At 34.2% G+C, this 19,518-nt stretch overlaps 1 protein-coding gene across 3 annotated transcripts in view; it reads left to right on the forward strand.

The window, feature by feature from the left end:
• LOC120770916 (calbindin-32) overlaps nucleotides 1-14,042 on the forward strand; it is a 250,288-nt gene extending 236,246 nt beyond the window's left edge. For all 3 annotated transcript variants that reach the window (XM_040098610.1, XM_040098612.1, XM_040098611.1), the window contains 3 exons: nucleotides 4,947-5,003; nucleotides 12,845-12,916; nucleotides 13,054-14,042. In XM_040098610.1, coding sequence (XP_039954544.1) covers nucleotides 4,947-5,003; nucleotides 12,845-12,916; nucleotides 13,054-13,200 — 276 coding nt within the window. In that variant the 3' untranslated portion in view covers nucleotides 13,201-14,042. The remainder of the gene's footprint in view (nucleotides 1-4,946; nucleotides 5,004-12,844; nucleotides 12,917-13,053) is intronic.
• Nucleotides 14,043-19,518: the final 5,476 nt, after the last annotated feature.

Here is a 19,518-nt window from a genome sequence, read left to right on the forward strand (position 1 = left end):
GATCTATTCATTCTTCTATCTTCCTAGTGCTTATGAGTAAAACTTCTGTTTTTTCCTCTGCTTGTTTCAGACTCACAAAAGAGAACCATTGGCGTATACCATTTAAGCGCTCAGTACATGAATTTCTCAGGTCGACTAATTGTTTAGTCACTGCTACCACCATGAGATCATCCACAAAAGCTACTAGTTTCACATCTGTTGGTCGCTGTCTTCTTAGCACCCCGTCGTACATGAGGTTCCATAATAGTGGGCCTAACATTGAGCTTTGTGGTACTGCACTCGAGATAGAGTAGCTCTTGGTGCCTTCGTTCGTATCAAAAATCAGCCATCTGTTTTTAAAATAACTCGTTATTATGTTTATGAGGTATTCAGGGGCTCGTATTGCATCCAGGGCTTTGATTACTCTGCCCATTTTGCCGTGTTGAACGCATTCTTGAAATCCAGGGTAATCAGCGCGTAGTCCTTTTTTGTGCCACCTTTCCATCTTTTGCCACTTACTGCACATTTCGCAATATCGACGACTTCTCGTAGTGCGTCAATAGTGGATCTCTTTTTTATGAAGCCGTATTGTCTCTCTGATAATCCGCCGGATTAAGTGGTTTGTGAGATATGTATTCTTTAAGGACCTGTATTAAATCTCAATGTTGAATCTTATTTTGTGCCTTAGTTATCGCCGTTGATAATTTTTATTCCACAGCCATTTTTTGGGAGTGGCAGTGGTCGAATTCTGCTCTTATACCATGTCAGCTTTTATGGTACCTTATTTTTTCCTCAACTCTTTTGTGAGAATATAAAAATAATACAACTGAATTGAACTTCATATGATCGTTCACTAATTACTCAAAAACTATTTAAATCGAACAATACAGACATATAGTATATATGTGGGAACGAAGGAAGGACATGTGCAATAGAAGTGGTCGTACGTACGCAGTGACTTGCAGCACTTACTCCGAAAAGACAACGAATAGCGACAAGGAAACAACTGGTAGGAAAGACTATTAAAAAAGATACAAACAGTGGGCACGCGGACGGGCCCTAAGAAGGTTAAAGTCAAAATTTTGTTAAAATAAACAATCAAACTTTTCTGTAAAAATAAACTTAATAAATATATGCTAAATAAATTTTGAAGAAATGTTTGAGTTACTTGTTAGTTTGTCTTTCAAAAAGTTGTGAACTTTTAAAGCTTAATATCCAGAGTAATTACAAAATAATATTTCGTATTTTTATTGAGTTTAAATAGTAAATACTTTAAGTTTTAATTTAAAGTTATTTAACGACTTAAAGCACTCTGTAATTAAACTGCCTTTCAAGCTAATAAATATATGACGCAAAAATCCCTAAAAGTCTAATTAATTCCCTTTTAATTTTATTCAAATCATAATCCGCACTTCGCCACTTCAATAAAATAATTCCATTTGAACTTCAGCAACACAAATAAACCACACCGAACACAAGCACTCTACGCTACAAACATACATACAAACGTACACTAAGCCACTTAATCCACCGCCATTAATTACTTATACGCCGCGCACGACAACTTTAAATATGCATAAAGAGCATTTCACATAATTAAAAGCGGACAAAACAAAAAAGAGCATTACTAAATAAATGAGGTTTAGTTGACATATAAAGTACCGTGATTGAATGCAGAGAACGCGTGAGAACATGAAAGCGCAGCGGAAGGGGAAAGCTTTTGCTACATAATTACAAGTGTTTGTCGTAGTTGTTTCCTCATAACTTGGCATGTTTTTGATTTAAAATGCAAATTTGCGTATTATTGTAGTGACGTGTAAATAAAAACATATGCAAGTGTAAATGTATGTTGCTTATTGACATTTTTATTCACACTGCTTATAAATCTGCCTACTTTCACTACTCAGACCACAGACGAAATAAATTACACATTTCTTAAAAATATTCAAACATTTTATTTATTGCTGGCTGATGCCTTATTTGCATTTTATAACTATAGAAATTATGACTTTTACATAAAATATGTTTTGTGTCTTTATTTGAAGATTTTTGCTAATTTTTCCGCTACTTCTTTAGTTAGTATACAAATTATTATATTTTAAGCAAGCAATATTTGCATTTTCATATATGTATATCTTGTATATATGTAAATTTACACATTTCAATAATACCATTATGTACCCGCATATTTTATATTTATACCCTGATCAGGGTATATTAAATTTGTCACGAAGTTTGTAACACCCAGAAGGAATCGTCGGAGACCCTATAAAGTATATATATAAATGATCAGTCGAGCTGATTCGATTTAGCCATGTCCGTCTGTCTGTCCGTCTGGCTGTATATATACGAACTAGTCCCTCAGCTTTTAAGATATCGTTTTGAAACTTTGCAAACTTAATTTTCTCTTCAAGAAGCTGCTCATTTGTCGGAACTGCCAATATCGGACCACTATAACATATAGCTGCCATACAAACTGAACAATCGGAAGCAAGTTCTTGTATGGAAAACTTTCACATTTGACAAGATGTATTCACGAAATTTGGTACAGATTATTTTCTGTGGCAACAATGTAATCTCCGAAGAAATTGTTTAGATCGGTTAACTATAGCATATAGCTTCCATACAAACTGAACACATAGTTACTAACAGAAATTCAACTTTGATGGGTATTTAGCTTCGGTGCAACCGAAGTTAACGTTTTTTCTTGATTATTTTCATATTATTAACAATACAAAAAGTAAACCTTAAAACTAATAAAAATGTGTTAAAAATGATATATGAGTTGAGATATTTTCAACAAAAGCACATCTGCAGGCTTTACAATTTAGACGCATACATATTTTTTCGGTGAAGTTCTCTCTCCTCTTCTATGGATCCTGGACATTAATGACCTGCTTAAAAAGCACGCGGCTACCAACAAATTGGACAGTCTGAAGTGTTCTCGCCATCAATCCAAGAAAAACCGAGATGGTTTTATTTGCTAGAAGATATAAGATCCCGATTGCACCGCTTCAACAAACGGTAGACATCCATCTGCAAACGGCGGATACAATGAAATATTTAGGACTCATTTTGGATAGGAAGCTTTCATGGCATCGATTGCTTTATACTACTGAAGAAGAGCCATTTGAAAAAGATGGACACCGAAAGTGATCCTCTGGATATATGATACCATAGTCAAGGCCATTATGTTCTATGGAGTCTTTAAGTGGTCGAACCGAACTTTGGCGGCTCCTTCTCAGCCTATATACCGGCGAGGGAACTGTGGGTGGGACGATGCCATTGGAGGAGAGGAACAGTGAGCTTCTTTACGGATGAGTCAAAACTTGGTGGGAAGGTTTGTGGAGGGGTTTACTGTAAGGAGCTCTCCATCAACTGCAGCTTCAGACTTACTGACTATTGCAGTGTCATCCAAGCCAAGCCATTGATGTAGCAGTAGCCTTACCGAAGTGCAGCCTCCTTCAGTGATGTGACCATTCACTCAAATAGCAGAACAACCGGTGGGTGGGAGCGTTTCGGTGTTCCCATATTCTCTTGTGTTCTCCTGCTAGATAGGTGGGCTTCGCGGAAGCTTAGGCAGCGCTAGGTCACCATCGGTACATGCGTTGTAGCAAATGCCAATTGGCCCAAGATCGATCGTAAGAGATCTAGTGATCTCTTTGCCTTTAGTAAGCCTAGGCTTTCCCTAGTTGTGAGACTTTTAACAGGTAACTCCCTATTGGCGTCCAAGCCGTAAGGTTATGAATATTACCAAACGTCATCTGCAGAAGTTGTATTCCTTCTTGAATGTCTCGCATTTGGGAGGTCAAGACATCAACACTTGGGAGCGCATACCTCTGGACATTCCACCGAACGGGCGGGAGTGGAAATTAAACGCCTGTGCGAATTTGTATTGTCTTCAAAACATTTTGCTAATTCATAGTTCGAAAACACGATTTCTTCTTTTCTATGGCTTCACAAAGAGCTACATATAGCAGTCCACGTGCGATCTCTCTAGATCGGCCATCTAACCTAACCTAAAACTATTCTGACATTTTTTGGCGTTTGCGTTTTTCGTGTACTACTATTTCAATCAAGATCTCGCACAGGGCCTTCATCTTCAATAATCAAGAAGTATCTCTGGTCGGCAAACTTACTTGCCCATTCAAATTAAAAAATAAAAGTTTCAGTTTTAAATTTTTAATTCCAAACATTTAACTGATTAAGAATTAAAAAATTGGATTTTTTTTAACTTCCAATACCAAATATCGTGGATTGAAAAATAAACATTTTATTTTATTTACGTTATTATGTTTCATTTTAACTTAAGTCTATATAGTTGTGTACAAATTTATATATATATGTATTAATACATTTTTTAATTTATGTATATTTAAAACAAAACTTGCACGCTTTAAAGTTATGTTTTTTATACGAGTAAGTATATGAAATAAAATTAATTATTTATTAATATATTAAAAGACTAAAGCTTTTGTATTATGTGATTCGAATACTCTTTTTTTCAGATAACATATGTATTATATGTTCTATATTATTTCCTTCATATATTTAATCCTTTATCTTTTAACTATAAACACACTATTAATTATAAACTTAAATGCATAGCTGAAAATATTTTAAATATGGCGGGCAGCCTTTATGTTATCTTTCAATACTCATACATTACAGGGTGTCTACACTATATGGACGATACATTTTTATATTTGATAAACTTCGTTAAACATTTTACTTGTTACGTTTTCATTATTTAATTGCCAAAATATAAAAACTAAACTAAATGCTAATTACAAACATTACTTCTCTCTTTCATATACACCACACTCCGCGGCCTTACTCGACGTCATCTTTACGCCATTATGTTTTGTGGCCTTCAACAACTTCTTCGAAACTCTATGCAAATCTTGACACTTGCCTGCATTTACAACATAACCTCAATTTACGACGCTACGAATGGCTTACAATAGGGTGCCGCTAAGCTGACAAAAGAGGACATCGAAAAAGTTTTCTCACTGTACGATCGGGTGAGTTGCAATCCTAAAAACTTTCACGCCAAAGTTGTGTGAGAAAAATTGTGTAAAAATATTTTTTTGCTAGCATTTTTGGCGCAAGAATGCAACTTGCTTCAACTTTTTCCATTCTTTAACATTTCGGTTTAGTTTGCATTTGATATGGGGACGTTATTGCAATGCAGCATACATTTTTTTATTTATTTTATTTTGCATATCCATTTTGAGCTATTTTTTTCATTCCTTTCATTTCAAATATTTCTCTTACATTCACATTTCTGCACAGCAGTGGAATGCAAATTATTACTTTCTGATATACAAAATTATGCAGACCGTATTTCACATACATATGTTTGTATGAATGTGTACCCAAACCACAAGAGGAATTTATGTTTGCTGTGCCTTTATTGAAATAATCCGATTGAAGTGCTGATGAAAAGAATATTTTCTGTTGAGAAATATTGCAAGTCATTTTTTTACTTATGCATTTTAGATGTAAGAAAATGTGATAGCAAGTCTTAGGTCTAATTTAAATTTGATTGTTAATTAGCTTCAAATATAACGAAAACTCAGTTGACCATTTCGTCATCTTAATAGAACGCATCCTTCAATACCGAAAATATGACGGCTTCTTTCTTTGTTACCAATAATTAGTTCCAATTTCAGTAAATGTAAATATTTGGAGAAAGAATTTTTGTTTGGTTCTATTTTATTTCAAAAGCATAGGCCTTATTATGCTCTGATCAGGGTATATTAATTTTGCCACGAAGTTTGTAACACCAAGAAGGAAACGTTGGATACCCGCGACTAGTCCCTGAGCTTTGGAGATATCGATCTGAAATTTCGCACACGTCATTTCCTCTCCAAGCAGCTGAACTTTTCTCGAAACATTCGATATCGGACCATTATAGCATATAGCTGTCAAACAAGTTGAACGATCACAATAATGTCAAACTGATCGATTAAAATCAAGGTCTTGCATGAAATCTTTTGCATTTGTGAAGGGTATTATACAAGTAGTTTCAGTGCAACCGAAATTAACGTTTTTTCTAGGTTTTCATTGAATTATGATGAAATAACCGAATCCGAAATTTCAATAACAAAAGTATATCCAAATTAAATAATGTTACTTTGTTGTCCCTCCAATTAAAAGGTGATTCACTTCGAGGTTCCCTACTTTTTTTAAAAGAAAAACTACAGAAACTTCAAGTTTGTTGGCCGCGTCTATGTCTCAAATGGTCGTTGAGTTCAATTTTCGATGACTCGTTCGAGCATTTCGACTGGTAACTTGCAAATGACACGCGTGATGTTTTGCTCCAAAGCCTTAATCGAAGCGGGATTGTCCGCATAGACCTTAGACTTTACATATTTTTACCCAAGAAAGAGTCTAACGCTGTGATATAACACGATTTTGGTAGCCAATCGACCGGCCCAAAACGGGAAATTATTTGCTCACCGAAGTGTTATCTCAATAAATCAATTTATTGATGCGATGTGTGGGAAGTGGCGCCGTGTTGTTGAAACCAAACGTCACAGAAATCACGAGCTTCAATTTCAGGCATCAAATAGTCGGTTATGATGGCGCGATAATGGTCGTCATTGCCGGTTACGTTCTTTTGAGCGAATAAATACCGATGATCCCACCGGCCCACAAACCACACCAAACTGTTGCTTTTTCTACGTGAAATGGCAGCTTTGAGTTTCTTCAGGTTGCTCTTCGTCCCAAATTTGGCAATTTCCCCTGCTTATATACTCATTGAGTTAGATGTGGGAATCATCGCTGAACAAAATTTGACTCGAAAACGTCGGATTTTCTTGAAACTTTTCATGAGCCCATAGAGCAAAGCAATGTCGCTTGGGAAGATCGAGCGGCTTCAGTTCTTGCACAAATTCTACTTTATATGCTTTCAATTTAAGGTCTCGATGTAAAATGCGCCAAGTCGTTTCATACGTCAGACCGCAGCGTTAATCCGGATTAACTGCGCACTTAATCAGATCCAAATTTATAGGTGACAGACGGCAGCTATGCATGTTGGAAACTCTCGTAAACAGCTTATTGTCATTTTTGTAATATTTTCAATGAAAATGGATAGAAGATAAACATTGGGGTTGTTAGCCAACCAATTTTTGCAAAACCATTTCTTATCACAAAATTTTATCAACACGTTATTTTTAAAACTGTATCATAACATTACATCAGAACATAAAACTTCTTGTCTTATTATTGAAAACTTGAAAAACAGCTGTCAGTGTTGCTTGTTTTTGAATCACAATAGATTAAAATTGGCCATTTTTAACAATGTTGCCAACGAAAATGCAGCTAACTCTCTAGAATTTTGAGGATTAAAAAGCAACGGTGTTATCTTCACTAACTCCTGAATTAATGCAGTTATTTTATATTTATTTTAATGCAGTTAATTCGGATTAACGCTGCCGTCTGTCAATGCTATTAGGGCGAGGGTTTAACGTCTAACGTAATGCAGATCAGCAGATTGGTAAATATTTTTCTACTCGTACATACGAGTACAAGTAGATTATGTATTAGCATAAGTAAGTAGCAAGTCTTGTGTTTCTTCTCACTCACTCTTGACGAACGGGGATGAGCCTTTGAGAGCATTCCCATTAATGTCAAAAGTATATTAGGCAATATCAGAAATGGAATGGAACGGGCAGCCAAACAAAAATCTACATTTATTGCTGATGTAACTGAAAGCAATATATCGATTAATAAGTTATCAGCGATAGAATATCTCGCATAACGACTATAAGCATTAAAAAACCATGTGGCACACATTTGTACTCTTACTTTAGTAATGCGATAATTAGTATTTAATACATAATTCAAGAATATCAAAATCTAAACATTTTCACAACTCGTTGTATCACAGGAAGAAACTAACTGTCATTCCAATGCAAATATTCAAATGGCACATTCCAAAAATCACTTGCTTAGCACATTTGAATTTTAAATGAAATTGCTTTTATGTGCAACATAAATTATTGATGAAGAGAAGCCGCCTTATGCTACACTTGTGTCTACATCAGAGCTTCTCTAATAAATTGCTTTCATTGGCTTTTCGACACCTCTTACATAAAAAAGCAATCACAACACATTAATGAAATTTCACACTTCAATGAAGCTTCTTTCACTAAGAACCTCTTGCATGAATAAATTGAAAAGCCACAAGTTCTTAATGGTCACATCGTCTGGCATAAATTTTGTAAAGTGGAAATTCTTCGAACGGAAAAAGGACTGCTTAAAAGTTTGCATAATTTTCAGCTGTCAGTAACACCAAAATACTTTACTCATGCCGCTTCCACAGAATTTAAAATTCTGCTGTGAAACAACAGCTGTCTTGAACAGATTATTCCACAAATAATGGTAAATACATGTTCTTATCATTCAATTCTAAACAATCACTTGTGGCCTTGTAATAAATATATGGCAGAAAGTTTTACTAGTAAATGGAGGTTACAAAGGCTCAGTAAACAATTAAAAAGCTGTCTGTTACCGCCAACAAAAGTGATATCACTTACAACTAATTGAGCATTACAGATTTGAAATTAACCTGCTTCCAAAATTACAATCAGCTGATTTGAAACTATTGCCTACAATTGCCTATAATGCAGTCTTGGTAACATTATAAAAGATTTAGGAAATCTTAAACTGTTCTCTTCCGAGCCTTTTGTTTCATTTTCATTGCGGCTTTTTTTCATGGCGAGTCCCAAACCCAGCCCACAACTCTGGGGAGTGATGGTTCGTTTTCTCACTTTAGCTCACCTTCAAACGGACGTTCTTTGGCTACCCAGAGAATAGTTGGTCTAAGACCGGAAATCGTGAGCTGCTTGAGCCATGTATAAGCCGAATCGTTTCCGGCAATTTCCAGTATATCAAGCAACTATTGAATATATCGGCTTCAAACTTTGCACTAATGTCTACTGTTAACTCTGTACTGAAAACATCGGTCACTCTGTGAGATGTATTATTTAAATTTGAAGACAGTTTTCTGCTGATAATACAAGGTCCATTCCAAAGTAAACAGAACTTTTTGAATCCAGCGCCCCCTGGTGGCGCCATCTATATGTCGACTGTTGCGTTAGAATCTGCTCTCTTTATCGATTGACCAGTGAGAATTTCATGACATCTCATTGTTTGGAAGTGAAGTTATTGCATTTTAAGTGTCAGTATGTTTGTGTTATCGGTGCAAAAATGAGCTTCGAACAAAGAGCCAACATTAAATTTTGTTTTAAAATTGATAAAACTTTTACCGAAACTTTTATCATTTGATGAAATAAGTTTATGAGGAAGATTGCCTATCCCGTGACAATCAACGTTTTCAAAGTGGTCGTGAGGACAAAAATGACGATCAACATGTGGGCCAATCAAAATCCATGATCACCGGAAATGCCATCGAAACTGTGCGTGAATTCATCAAAAATCAGCTGAAATCATCATGGAAATGGAATTGAACATCTCCAAAACATCGATTTATCGCATTTTGACCGAATACTTGGGCTTACGAAAGGTGTGTGCACGGTTCGTTCCGCACAAATTGACTGACGACCAAAAATTGCTCAGAATCCGTCTCATCGATCGACACTTGTGACTGATTATTTGACCAAAAATCACATTTCAACCATTAACCACTCCCCGTATTGACCTGATATGGCACCGTGCGACATCTTCCTTTGCGGAAAAATGCATTTGTCCATGAAAGGAAAGCGTTATGCAGACGTAGAGGCCTTTCAAAAGGCTTGCACCGGCATACTGGCGGCCATACCAGAAAGCATTTTTTCTGTTAGTAATATATAGTTATGTGAAAACTAGATAAAATCGGTTCAGTACCCATATTTCTCATAAGACTAATAAAGGGGTATAATAAAACATAAGCGGCTTGGGATATCAATAAAATTGTTTATTCTTGTGAAAGTTCAATTCATGCCATTATGTATGGAACTCGATATCTTTTGCATGACCATCACGGGCACGCTTGCAGAAGTCCAGACGCTGAACCAAATTTTCGACGATTTTCAAGCGTAAATCGTCGCTGGCTTGTTGGCATAGACCATATACTTGACGTAGCCCCACAGGAAATAGTCTAACCGCGTCAAATCGCACGACCGAGACAGCCAATTGACTGAACCATTACGTGAGATAAAACGTTCACCAAACTTGGTTATCAATAAATCGATAGTGACATTCTTTGTGCGGCTTGTGGCACCGTCCTGTTGGAACCACATATTATCCAAGAATATCATCGAATTCGGGCCAAAACATTCGGTTATCATTGAGCGGTACCGATTCCCATTCGCAGTAACGTGCCGGTCTTGATCATCACGGAAAAAGTACGTCCCTATGACCCCGCCGGCCCATAAACCGCACCAAAACATAATTTTACGGGATGCAATGATGACTCATGAAGTAAGTTCAGTTCTTGCGTCAATTTGATCTTGTAAGGATGTAGGCCAAAATCTTTCCGCAAAATTCACCACAACGACTTTACAGGGATGCCCAACACTTGAGAACGATGTGCAAGAGACTGATTTGGGTCGGTTAAGATTACTTCTTTGTCTCACTGGCACGGAAACATTTTATACTGTGCTTATGGACTCAAATTTTTCCACTAGATGCTCAATTTATTGTTGTTGCTCTGACAGGACGATTATGACGACCATAAATTGGACGTAGCGCTCTTAAAGTTGAAGCGTTTGACTCTTGAATCTTAATAATTTCGACTCATTGTTGGATCGCATATCCCTATTAAAAACTCATTATAAGATTTTCAAATCTACGGTCGGTTTTAGACCGTATATATCGGAGCAAAATCAACTGAACATAATATAATATTGGATATACCACAGTTATACAATTTTACGAATTTACCCCAAATCTCAAATATGTTAAACATATAATGATTTTTGTCTTGAAAACATGTTCTCAAGAATACCCGAGCAATGTCAACAGTTAATGCAATCAGCCCATCTCTTTCTCTGACCCCAATATACCCTATATATACAAGGTTGGTCGAAATCTGTAATATTTTTGTGAAATCAAGTGAACAAGCTTTCTTAGTTAAAAATTTCTGCTGGTTAGTGAACAATTTAATTTTTTACTATCTCTTTTATATTTTAACCTCGCTTTTTTAGAAAATTACAAGTTATTAAGCTTCTTTTAACCGTGGGGTTGCATTCATAGGCAAAGTTTTAAGTAAAAATAACGCATTATACTTTTCACACTTCCACAAATCACAGTCAATGCTAACTGTGACAAAAGCAATTTAATCTCCTAGTTTGCATTTTCAATTTCAATTTGAAAGCCACAGAGCTCACGCCGTTCACTCACGGTTAGCTGGGAATATGTGCGGACACAAAGGCAACACTTCGGAATTTCGATTTTATTTTATGCTTGTAGTTGAGCACATTTTAAAGTCAACTAACACAAGTAACAAACAAGCAGACAAAAATCTACAAACACACACACACATGTATAAATGAAGTGCAAAAAAGAAGAATTTTCGCAATTTGTGGACCAGCACACAGAAGTTGTATGCTCAAACTCAGACAACACTCAGCGGAAATGCTTCGTTGCGCACATTTTACATACGTTTATGTGTATGTATGTGTGTAAAAAAGCCATGCTTTATTGTGTGATTTGGTTGCTGCTGCTGACGCCGTATTGTATTGCAACATTTTGTGTTGGGTGGAGTGCGGTCAATTGTTTTGCCATTCAAACAATCTCAATGGCGCGTTGAGCAACAGAGTCACAGCCACGGACGCAGCAGGATTTGGTTAGCGTTGGTTGCTTTGCTGTAATGGCAATAGCTAAATAACTCTGCGCAAACAGAGATTCCACTTTATATTGGATTAACTAGTTGCTTTTTCCATAAAATCCTTATAGCCACAATCCAGGCAATCGTGCAACCTTGGCATGTTTGGTTGTATATATGGCGAAGTGAAATCCTTGAGTTAGTTGTGGTGTTTGCAATCCACACGTTTAGTGTTAAAATGGGTGCATTAGAATTTCTTTGTATCTAAATATTTGCTTTGTATTAGCTCATTCTATAAGCATCAACATTTATAAAGGCATCTCTCAAACTCAGCAAAAAATATTGTTCTTGTAAATTATTATATAATTTTACAAATAGTAATTAAATCTTACCAAATATTACGGCTTAAGCCTTTTTTATGGCAAAAAAATATAAACATTCATCTTATGTACCCCACTTATCGGTTAAGTTACCGTTTAACTACCCAACAGCGTTACCAAAGATTTCTGTTGAAGTTTTTATGAGCTTCTTTATTAATCTTTAATCAATATTCTGTTTGTCGTCAGTTTCTTACTATATGCTTTGCCCCTGTGTGTATGTGTTAGTTTCCGCGCTAATACTTTCATTGTATTGGAGTTGCGGCAGCCGTGACTTGGTGGGTACCTAAGTAGCTCAAAACGATTACATTCAACATTCGCTATTTAATAATTTGTATTAATAATTTATCGACTTTCGATAATATATCATCAGTTCCTTATATACTAATATTTTGTTTTTAATTTCTGCAACTTCCGTATACTTCGACCGGAATCAAAAATATTTTCGAGCAACCCTGTTGTAAAAACGCAAAATGTAAGCATCTCTTGCTTACCACGGGTCGGATCAAATTTCATTATATTCTTATCTCTGTGCGAAATTGAGCAAGCGCTACTAAATTTTCATTTATTTGCTGTCGACATGTTGGAATGGATTTGTGTGGGCGCCACATCAATGTTTCATTGTTTATTTTGCACAAAAGCATATACTCGTACCGATACATATTTATATATGAACTTCTTAAAGCCACTTTATCTTTTTCTACACTTGTAGGATAATAGCGGCTCAATAGAAAACGAAGAGCTGAAGGGATTCCTCAAGGATCTGCTGGAGTTGGTGAAGAAGGTGTGTATGTAGTAACTATGTATTTCGCGAGAACTGTGAGAAACGTAGCAAACTAGCGACTAAGTTCGCTGTCAGAATCAATTGTTGCTTTAATGATAAGTTAATTTTGTTTTATTTCACATTTCGTTCCCACACAGGACGACTACGATGCTCAGGATTTAAAGGCTTTCGAGGAGACTATTTTGCGTGGCGTGGGCTACGATAAAGATGGCAAAATCTCACGCAAGGAACTGACAATGATACTACTGACTTTGGCTAAAATGCCACCAGAGGATGAACAATAAGTAGTTCGCTGCTAAGCAACACAACAACAAGCATAAAGTTTAGTATTTATAAAGATAACAAAATTCAAAAAAAAATTAGTACGAAAAAAAGATAATTAAACTTTTATTATTAAAGTATTTTAGTCTTATGAAAACAAACAGCATGTGCAAATTACTAAAGAGGCAAGCAGTTATATGTAGTAGCATTGAAATAACGGCCAATAAAGTCAATAAACAGAAATATGTGTAGGCACACATAACCACACTTTTTTGATAGCTTAAACGATGTGTTACACGTTAAGCAAACAGAAGCGTTAAAAAGTTTAAAAAAAAAGAAAATAATGCGCTTAATGAAAAATAGATTCGTATAAGAGTACAATGAAGCGTACAATATTGCGATTTTTAATAAAGCATATTATTGAAATATAAAAGAAAAACTTGCAAAATAAATTGTAAAATGCATTTTGGATATGTAATTGAAATTTAATTGCACGACGAGACGCAGAAATAATGCGCAATAAATTACAAGCGACAAGGCAACACAAAAACACACAAGATACAACAATAAAGCATTCAACGAGGGAAATTAATTACTTTAAAATGCTGCCAATGGAAAGCAGTCAATGAAATATAGAATATCAAAATAAAAGCCGAAGAAGCATAGCAAATATTATTTAAAAGATACATAAAGTGGGTGTTTCATTCAAAGGGTGTGAGTTTTTAGCCATAATTATTAAGTGTCAAATTTGGCGACTAAAATAATAGAAACCAGAAAATAAACATAAATGACATTTTTAAGGCACATAATAATAACATTTTATTTATCTATAGTTGTGCTGAAACGTATTGCACTACAATGACAATATGCAACTACCAATTCCAACTTTTCGCGCTACAACTAACCGCAAAATATGATCTTGTTATAATTTGTCGCAAAACAAAATGGCAGCAAATTTACCGTAAGCCAATTTTTTATATATTTTTTTTTCAATTTATTATTTTGCTGCATGTAAAGCCAATATTCTCCTCTTTTTTGAAGCTGAAAATTCTGAAAAATATCGAAATAAGTTGTAAGCCACAAATAATTTATAAAAACAACCTCAGCCAATTAAATAAATGCTTAATTATATACAAGAAACCTCAAAATAAGAAAAAAGAAAATAAACCAGCCAATAAATGTGCATGTCCTAGCGAAAAAATATAACATCGATTTTATTGTTAAAATAGTAAATGTAAAAAATAACGAAAACTTAAATAGTATTTGCAAACAATTTATATGTATGTATGTTTTTTAATGTGTATTAGTTTATATTATACATATTTTTATTAAGTCATACAAATAAATATATTATATGGCATATGAGTAACGAATTTTTAGATATATATGTTAGTTTGTTAAATAAAAAATACCGACAAAAAAATATTAATACTACAAGGAAACACGATTTCTCGAAATTATATGCGTGTGTTTGCCATTTCCGGCTATTGATGTCGAGGACGTGACACACTGCGAAAAAAATTTATTGAAATTAACAAAGAAAACTGTTTTTTTGTTAACAAAAAAAATATATATTTAAATGTTAAACTTATAAATGTGTTGTCATATTGTGTACCTGTCATAAAGCAGTAAAGCTTACATATATATTTACAGTACTTACAACTTGTTCTCACAAAGTTTTCAATTACTTAATGCAACCCTTTTTCGATTTTGAGACGCGTTGTATAAAACTCAACAGCCGACTTATGAGCTAAAATATTTAGAAAAATCGAAAAATATTGAGAAAAAATCGTTCTTCCCTTAACTTACAAAAAACTGTTAACTCAAAGGCACCTTCCAACTAGGCAACAAAATGTAGCAAAGAATATTTTTCCAGCTTCCAACCATGCTAAAGTACATAATAATCACCTAAAATGCAAAACAACATATCATCGAAAAAATCGAAATTCAGTTTTTTATTGCTTACGATTCACTACATCATATTGCATATATGTAACCTAAAATTTTCAGCTTCCGCTGGCAGATATAACCAATATATAACCATTTTATAACCAAAACTCAAATTTTGTTTCAATAAAAATGTTTTCTACATATCGTTTTTACTTCGCCTGTAAAGTCATAAAAAGTGATGTTATTTTATTTTGCAATTTAGGTGACGGTATATAAATGAGTAAAAGAGAAAATAAGAGTAACAATTGTCACAAAAAAAAACGAATACGATTCAAACAATCAAGCATGCTCACCAAGCGAACACAACCTAGCAATTTTATCAAACCAAAATTATTAGCTTGACATGGTCTCGGTTAATATTTCCAAAAATTCGTAGAACGAGTTTCAAAAATGAAAATAAATTCAGATCAAGTTTACGATCTATAGCGGTTCTTCGTGTTAACGCACAACGGTCAAGTATTATGAACTTACAAAAAGCTTGAAACAACATCCGCTTTCTTCGTTGTGTCAAATTGTGTTTGCACAAACTTTGGAAAAGCGTTACCAATTCGCTCTGAGCGTATTAACAACAAAACTATTCACTACCAATCAATTGACCCTTACAACAGAGAGCTAATCAGTAAACTCACAAAGTAAAATTCTTCAATTAAACTTTTCACATAAAATACTCAGCAAAAACTAATTTTCCAACAAACTAAAACAGACGCATTGCTTGGGTTTTTGATGCCCTCCACTAAGCTGCACCAGATTGCTAGTTTACCATAAAGATGAAAACCCACAAAATGTCACATTTCCATTGAAGTTGATTTGTTTTTCAACAACCTGCACTTAACCAACCACTCAACAATAACTTTTGACATAAAAAGAGTACGCTGCTACACAGATTGCAACACTGATTTGCCACATTATTAAGCGCCCGAGAGCAAAGTGATGGGAAATTGAACGAAAGTACATTAAAAAGCATTGTAGATGAGTAAAGTGCCATCGAGTAAACGAACTGTCAGCGCTGATGTGGTGTTTCACTTTCGCTAATGATGAAGCCAATGCTCACGCAGAGCGCCTTAAATGTAAATCAATACTTGAGGAAATTTAAAAACTATGTCAAAATCGACAGCAAGGTTGAGTAAATTGATTTTTAATGAGGCAAACGAAAGGATTGTCTGCGCAAAGGCAAACAAACACAAGCAAAAGTGAGACTAGCTGCCTAGCAAGCAACCGGCCAACAACACAACACCTGCAGCGGCTACTTGCAAAACTTACAGCTGCCGGTATGCGCTCAATCAACATCAACTTTAACAGCTGATCACAGCATGCATAGTATAAAAGCATGGAAGGCAGAACAAATTTATGCGAAGACGCTTGAACGGTGAACTGGCTAGTTAACATAGCTGCTTAGCTTTGTTTGTAAACTTAAGTGACATAACGACGCGTCTTTGACGTGATTGTACCTGCGTCATAACGGTATACATATGTATGCATATAACGACAAACAGTTAACCGATATGCACTAACGGTACATTATGCCAATTCAAGTAGTGTGATGTTAATGTGCGCTTAGTACTTGAGTCTATTAAAATCTGCTGCTGGCAGGTTTTTATTCAAGTAATACAAACGGAAATAAGAGGTTGCACGGTTAAACTAGTTAGTTAGAATTGTAGTTATGTGCTAGAAAAAAATGTAAACGTAGAATGACAATTCAAAGTGAAGATCAAAGCAGATTAATGCAAAGTACTTAATATTAACACTATGCTTCCTTATACTTAGCCGAACATAAAAGAGCCTAACCTGTAAGGCTCTTCAAAATAAATCTAGCAAGAATTAGTAGTATATTTAAGTGACGCCAGCTGATGATGTTACAAGTCATACAGAGTTGCAAACTAATCACATGGTTACTGCACAAGTCATGTCGCCTAACATTTACTATGCAAATTTTTGAGCGAGAGAAAGCTACCTTAAAGTAATTTAAAAAAATTAATAACAAAAATTTACAAAATTAGCAAAAATCTATTACAAAAAAATGAAAACAAAAATTTGAATTTTAGCGCTCTATAATCTATAACTGTTGATACTATGTATGTATATAAGACAGCAGGTATACAAAAAGCATATAAACCAGCAAAATAAAAAAAATAAACTTTTGAAAAAATAATTAAAATTTTGAAAAAATAATTAAATTTTGAAAAAAAAAATAAATTTTGAAACAGATAGCAAAGCTTTCACTTATGACATGAATTTCCATATGTATTTTAAACTAATTTATATTTACCAAGCAATTTCCCAAACTAAACTAATGCCTCCAAAAAAATAAAACTATAGACAACATACCTGTAAAACTATAAATGTTACTGCTAAAAATATGTTATTTAAAAAAATAAATTAAAAAAACTGGCGCTATGAAAAATAAGCTGTAATAAATATGTATTTGTAAGTGCAACTACAAAAATATAATTTTGATGCGGGCATTTGAAAAAAACTAAGAAAATCAATATTTACTAAATATATAAAGAAAAAATATACTTAAAACATATATAAACTACTATAAACACAGTGTTTATATTTAAAAACTTAATACATTTTCTTTATACTTAAAAAAGTTTAGAAATTATAGCTAAAAAAATATCTAAATTTAAAATGTAAAACTAAACTCAAATTGTATCTCTAACGGTGCTATATAACTATCGTCTTAACAGCAAAAATAAACTCATTGATTACTAACTAATATACATACGCGCTTACAACTGATTCGACCTTAACTAATCAGCTGTTCAACGTGAATGCAAAATGTGACATGCCAATTTTATGCACCGTTATGCATATGCAACCGCAGTTCATGCGCTAGGCAACGTCTAAAATGTTCACACATATGTTTAACTGGTTCTAACGGCACAAATTATAGCTAACCGCAATTGAAAATGTGCGCAAACGTTAGGCAACGGAAATTGTGCGTGTACCGTGAGAGCAACCTGTTAATTGCCAGTGGTGCACCAATGTAACTAGTGCAGTACTAACAATATTGGCATTAAATCGACATGTCGTTTTGTATTTAGAAGCAATTGTAGAAAGCATTGTAGTTAAATTGAAAACGTAGTCAAAATTTTTATACTATCCCTTTAGCGATATTTTCCGCCAGAGTTGATGCACGTTGCCAAAGTCACTTCATTAAATGCTACAATTTGAATTTTGCAACTAATAATCGGCAGCAAAAAAAAATATTGCACTTTTCAAAAATATGTAAGAAACAGAGACGTGTGCACTATATGTAAACATAACTACATTTTTAACTGAAATAAGTATTGAAATTAAAAAAATATGTAACAAAATGCCCTAATATTAAAACTATTAAAAATACAAAAAGCCAAAAAAGCGCTTGCTATACATATTTTAAAAAAAGCCATACATAAATAAACGTACGTATTTAAATCTAAAAACACAAATTATAAAATTATGATTTATAAAAACAATTATATTAATAAAATACAAATTGCTGATATGTTGTGAATGTATTAAAATGCACAGCTAATAAAAACGAACATGAAAATAATATACTATATGTAAACAATAAATATGGAGAATAAATAAAAGGAAACCAAAAACCAAACAAGCATGAAGTTTTATTTTTTAATTATAGTTTTGACTTATCAAATACTAGCTGACCCGGCAGCCGTTGTCCTGCGTGAAATCATGTGTTTTGAAATGAAAAGAAAATTAAATTTATCATTTAATTATACCCTGAAGAGGGTATATTAAGTTTGTCACGAAGTTTGTAACACCCAGAAGGAATCGTCGGAGACCCTATAAAGTATATACATATATAAATGATCAGTATGTCGAGCTGAGTCGATTTAGCCATGCCCGTCTGTATATATACGAACTAGTCCCTCAGTTTTTAAGATATCGTTTTGAAATTTTGCAACCGTCATTTTCTCTTCAAGAAGCTGCTCATTTGTTGGAACGGCCTATATCGGACCACTATAACATATAGCTGCCATACAAACTGAACGATCGGAATCAAATGCTTGTATAGAAAACTTTCACATTTGACAAGATATATTCACGAAATTTGGTATATGTTATTTTCCAAGGCAACAATGTAATCTCCGAAGAAATTGTTCAGATCGATTAACTATAGCATATAGCTGCCATACAAACTGAACGATCGGAATCAAGTTCTTGTATGGACAACTATCAGATTTGACAAGATATATTCATGAAATTTGGTATATATTATTTTCTGAAGCAACAATGTAATATCCGAAGAAATTGATCAGATCGGTTAACTATAGCATACAGCTTCCATACAAACTGAACACATAGTTACTAACAGAAATGCACCTGTGAAGAGTATATTAGCTTCGGTGCAACCGAAGTTAACGTTTTTTCTTGTTTTTTTT

This window comes from Bactrocera tryoni, chromosome 3 (assembly GCF_016617805.1).
Source record: "Bactrocera tryoni isolate S06 chromosome 3, CSIRO_BtryS06_freeze2, whole genome shotgun sequence".
Taxonomy (NCBI): domain Eukaryota; kingdom Metazoa; phylum Arthropoda; class Insecta; order Diptera; family Tephritidae; genus Bactrocera; species Bactrocera tryoni.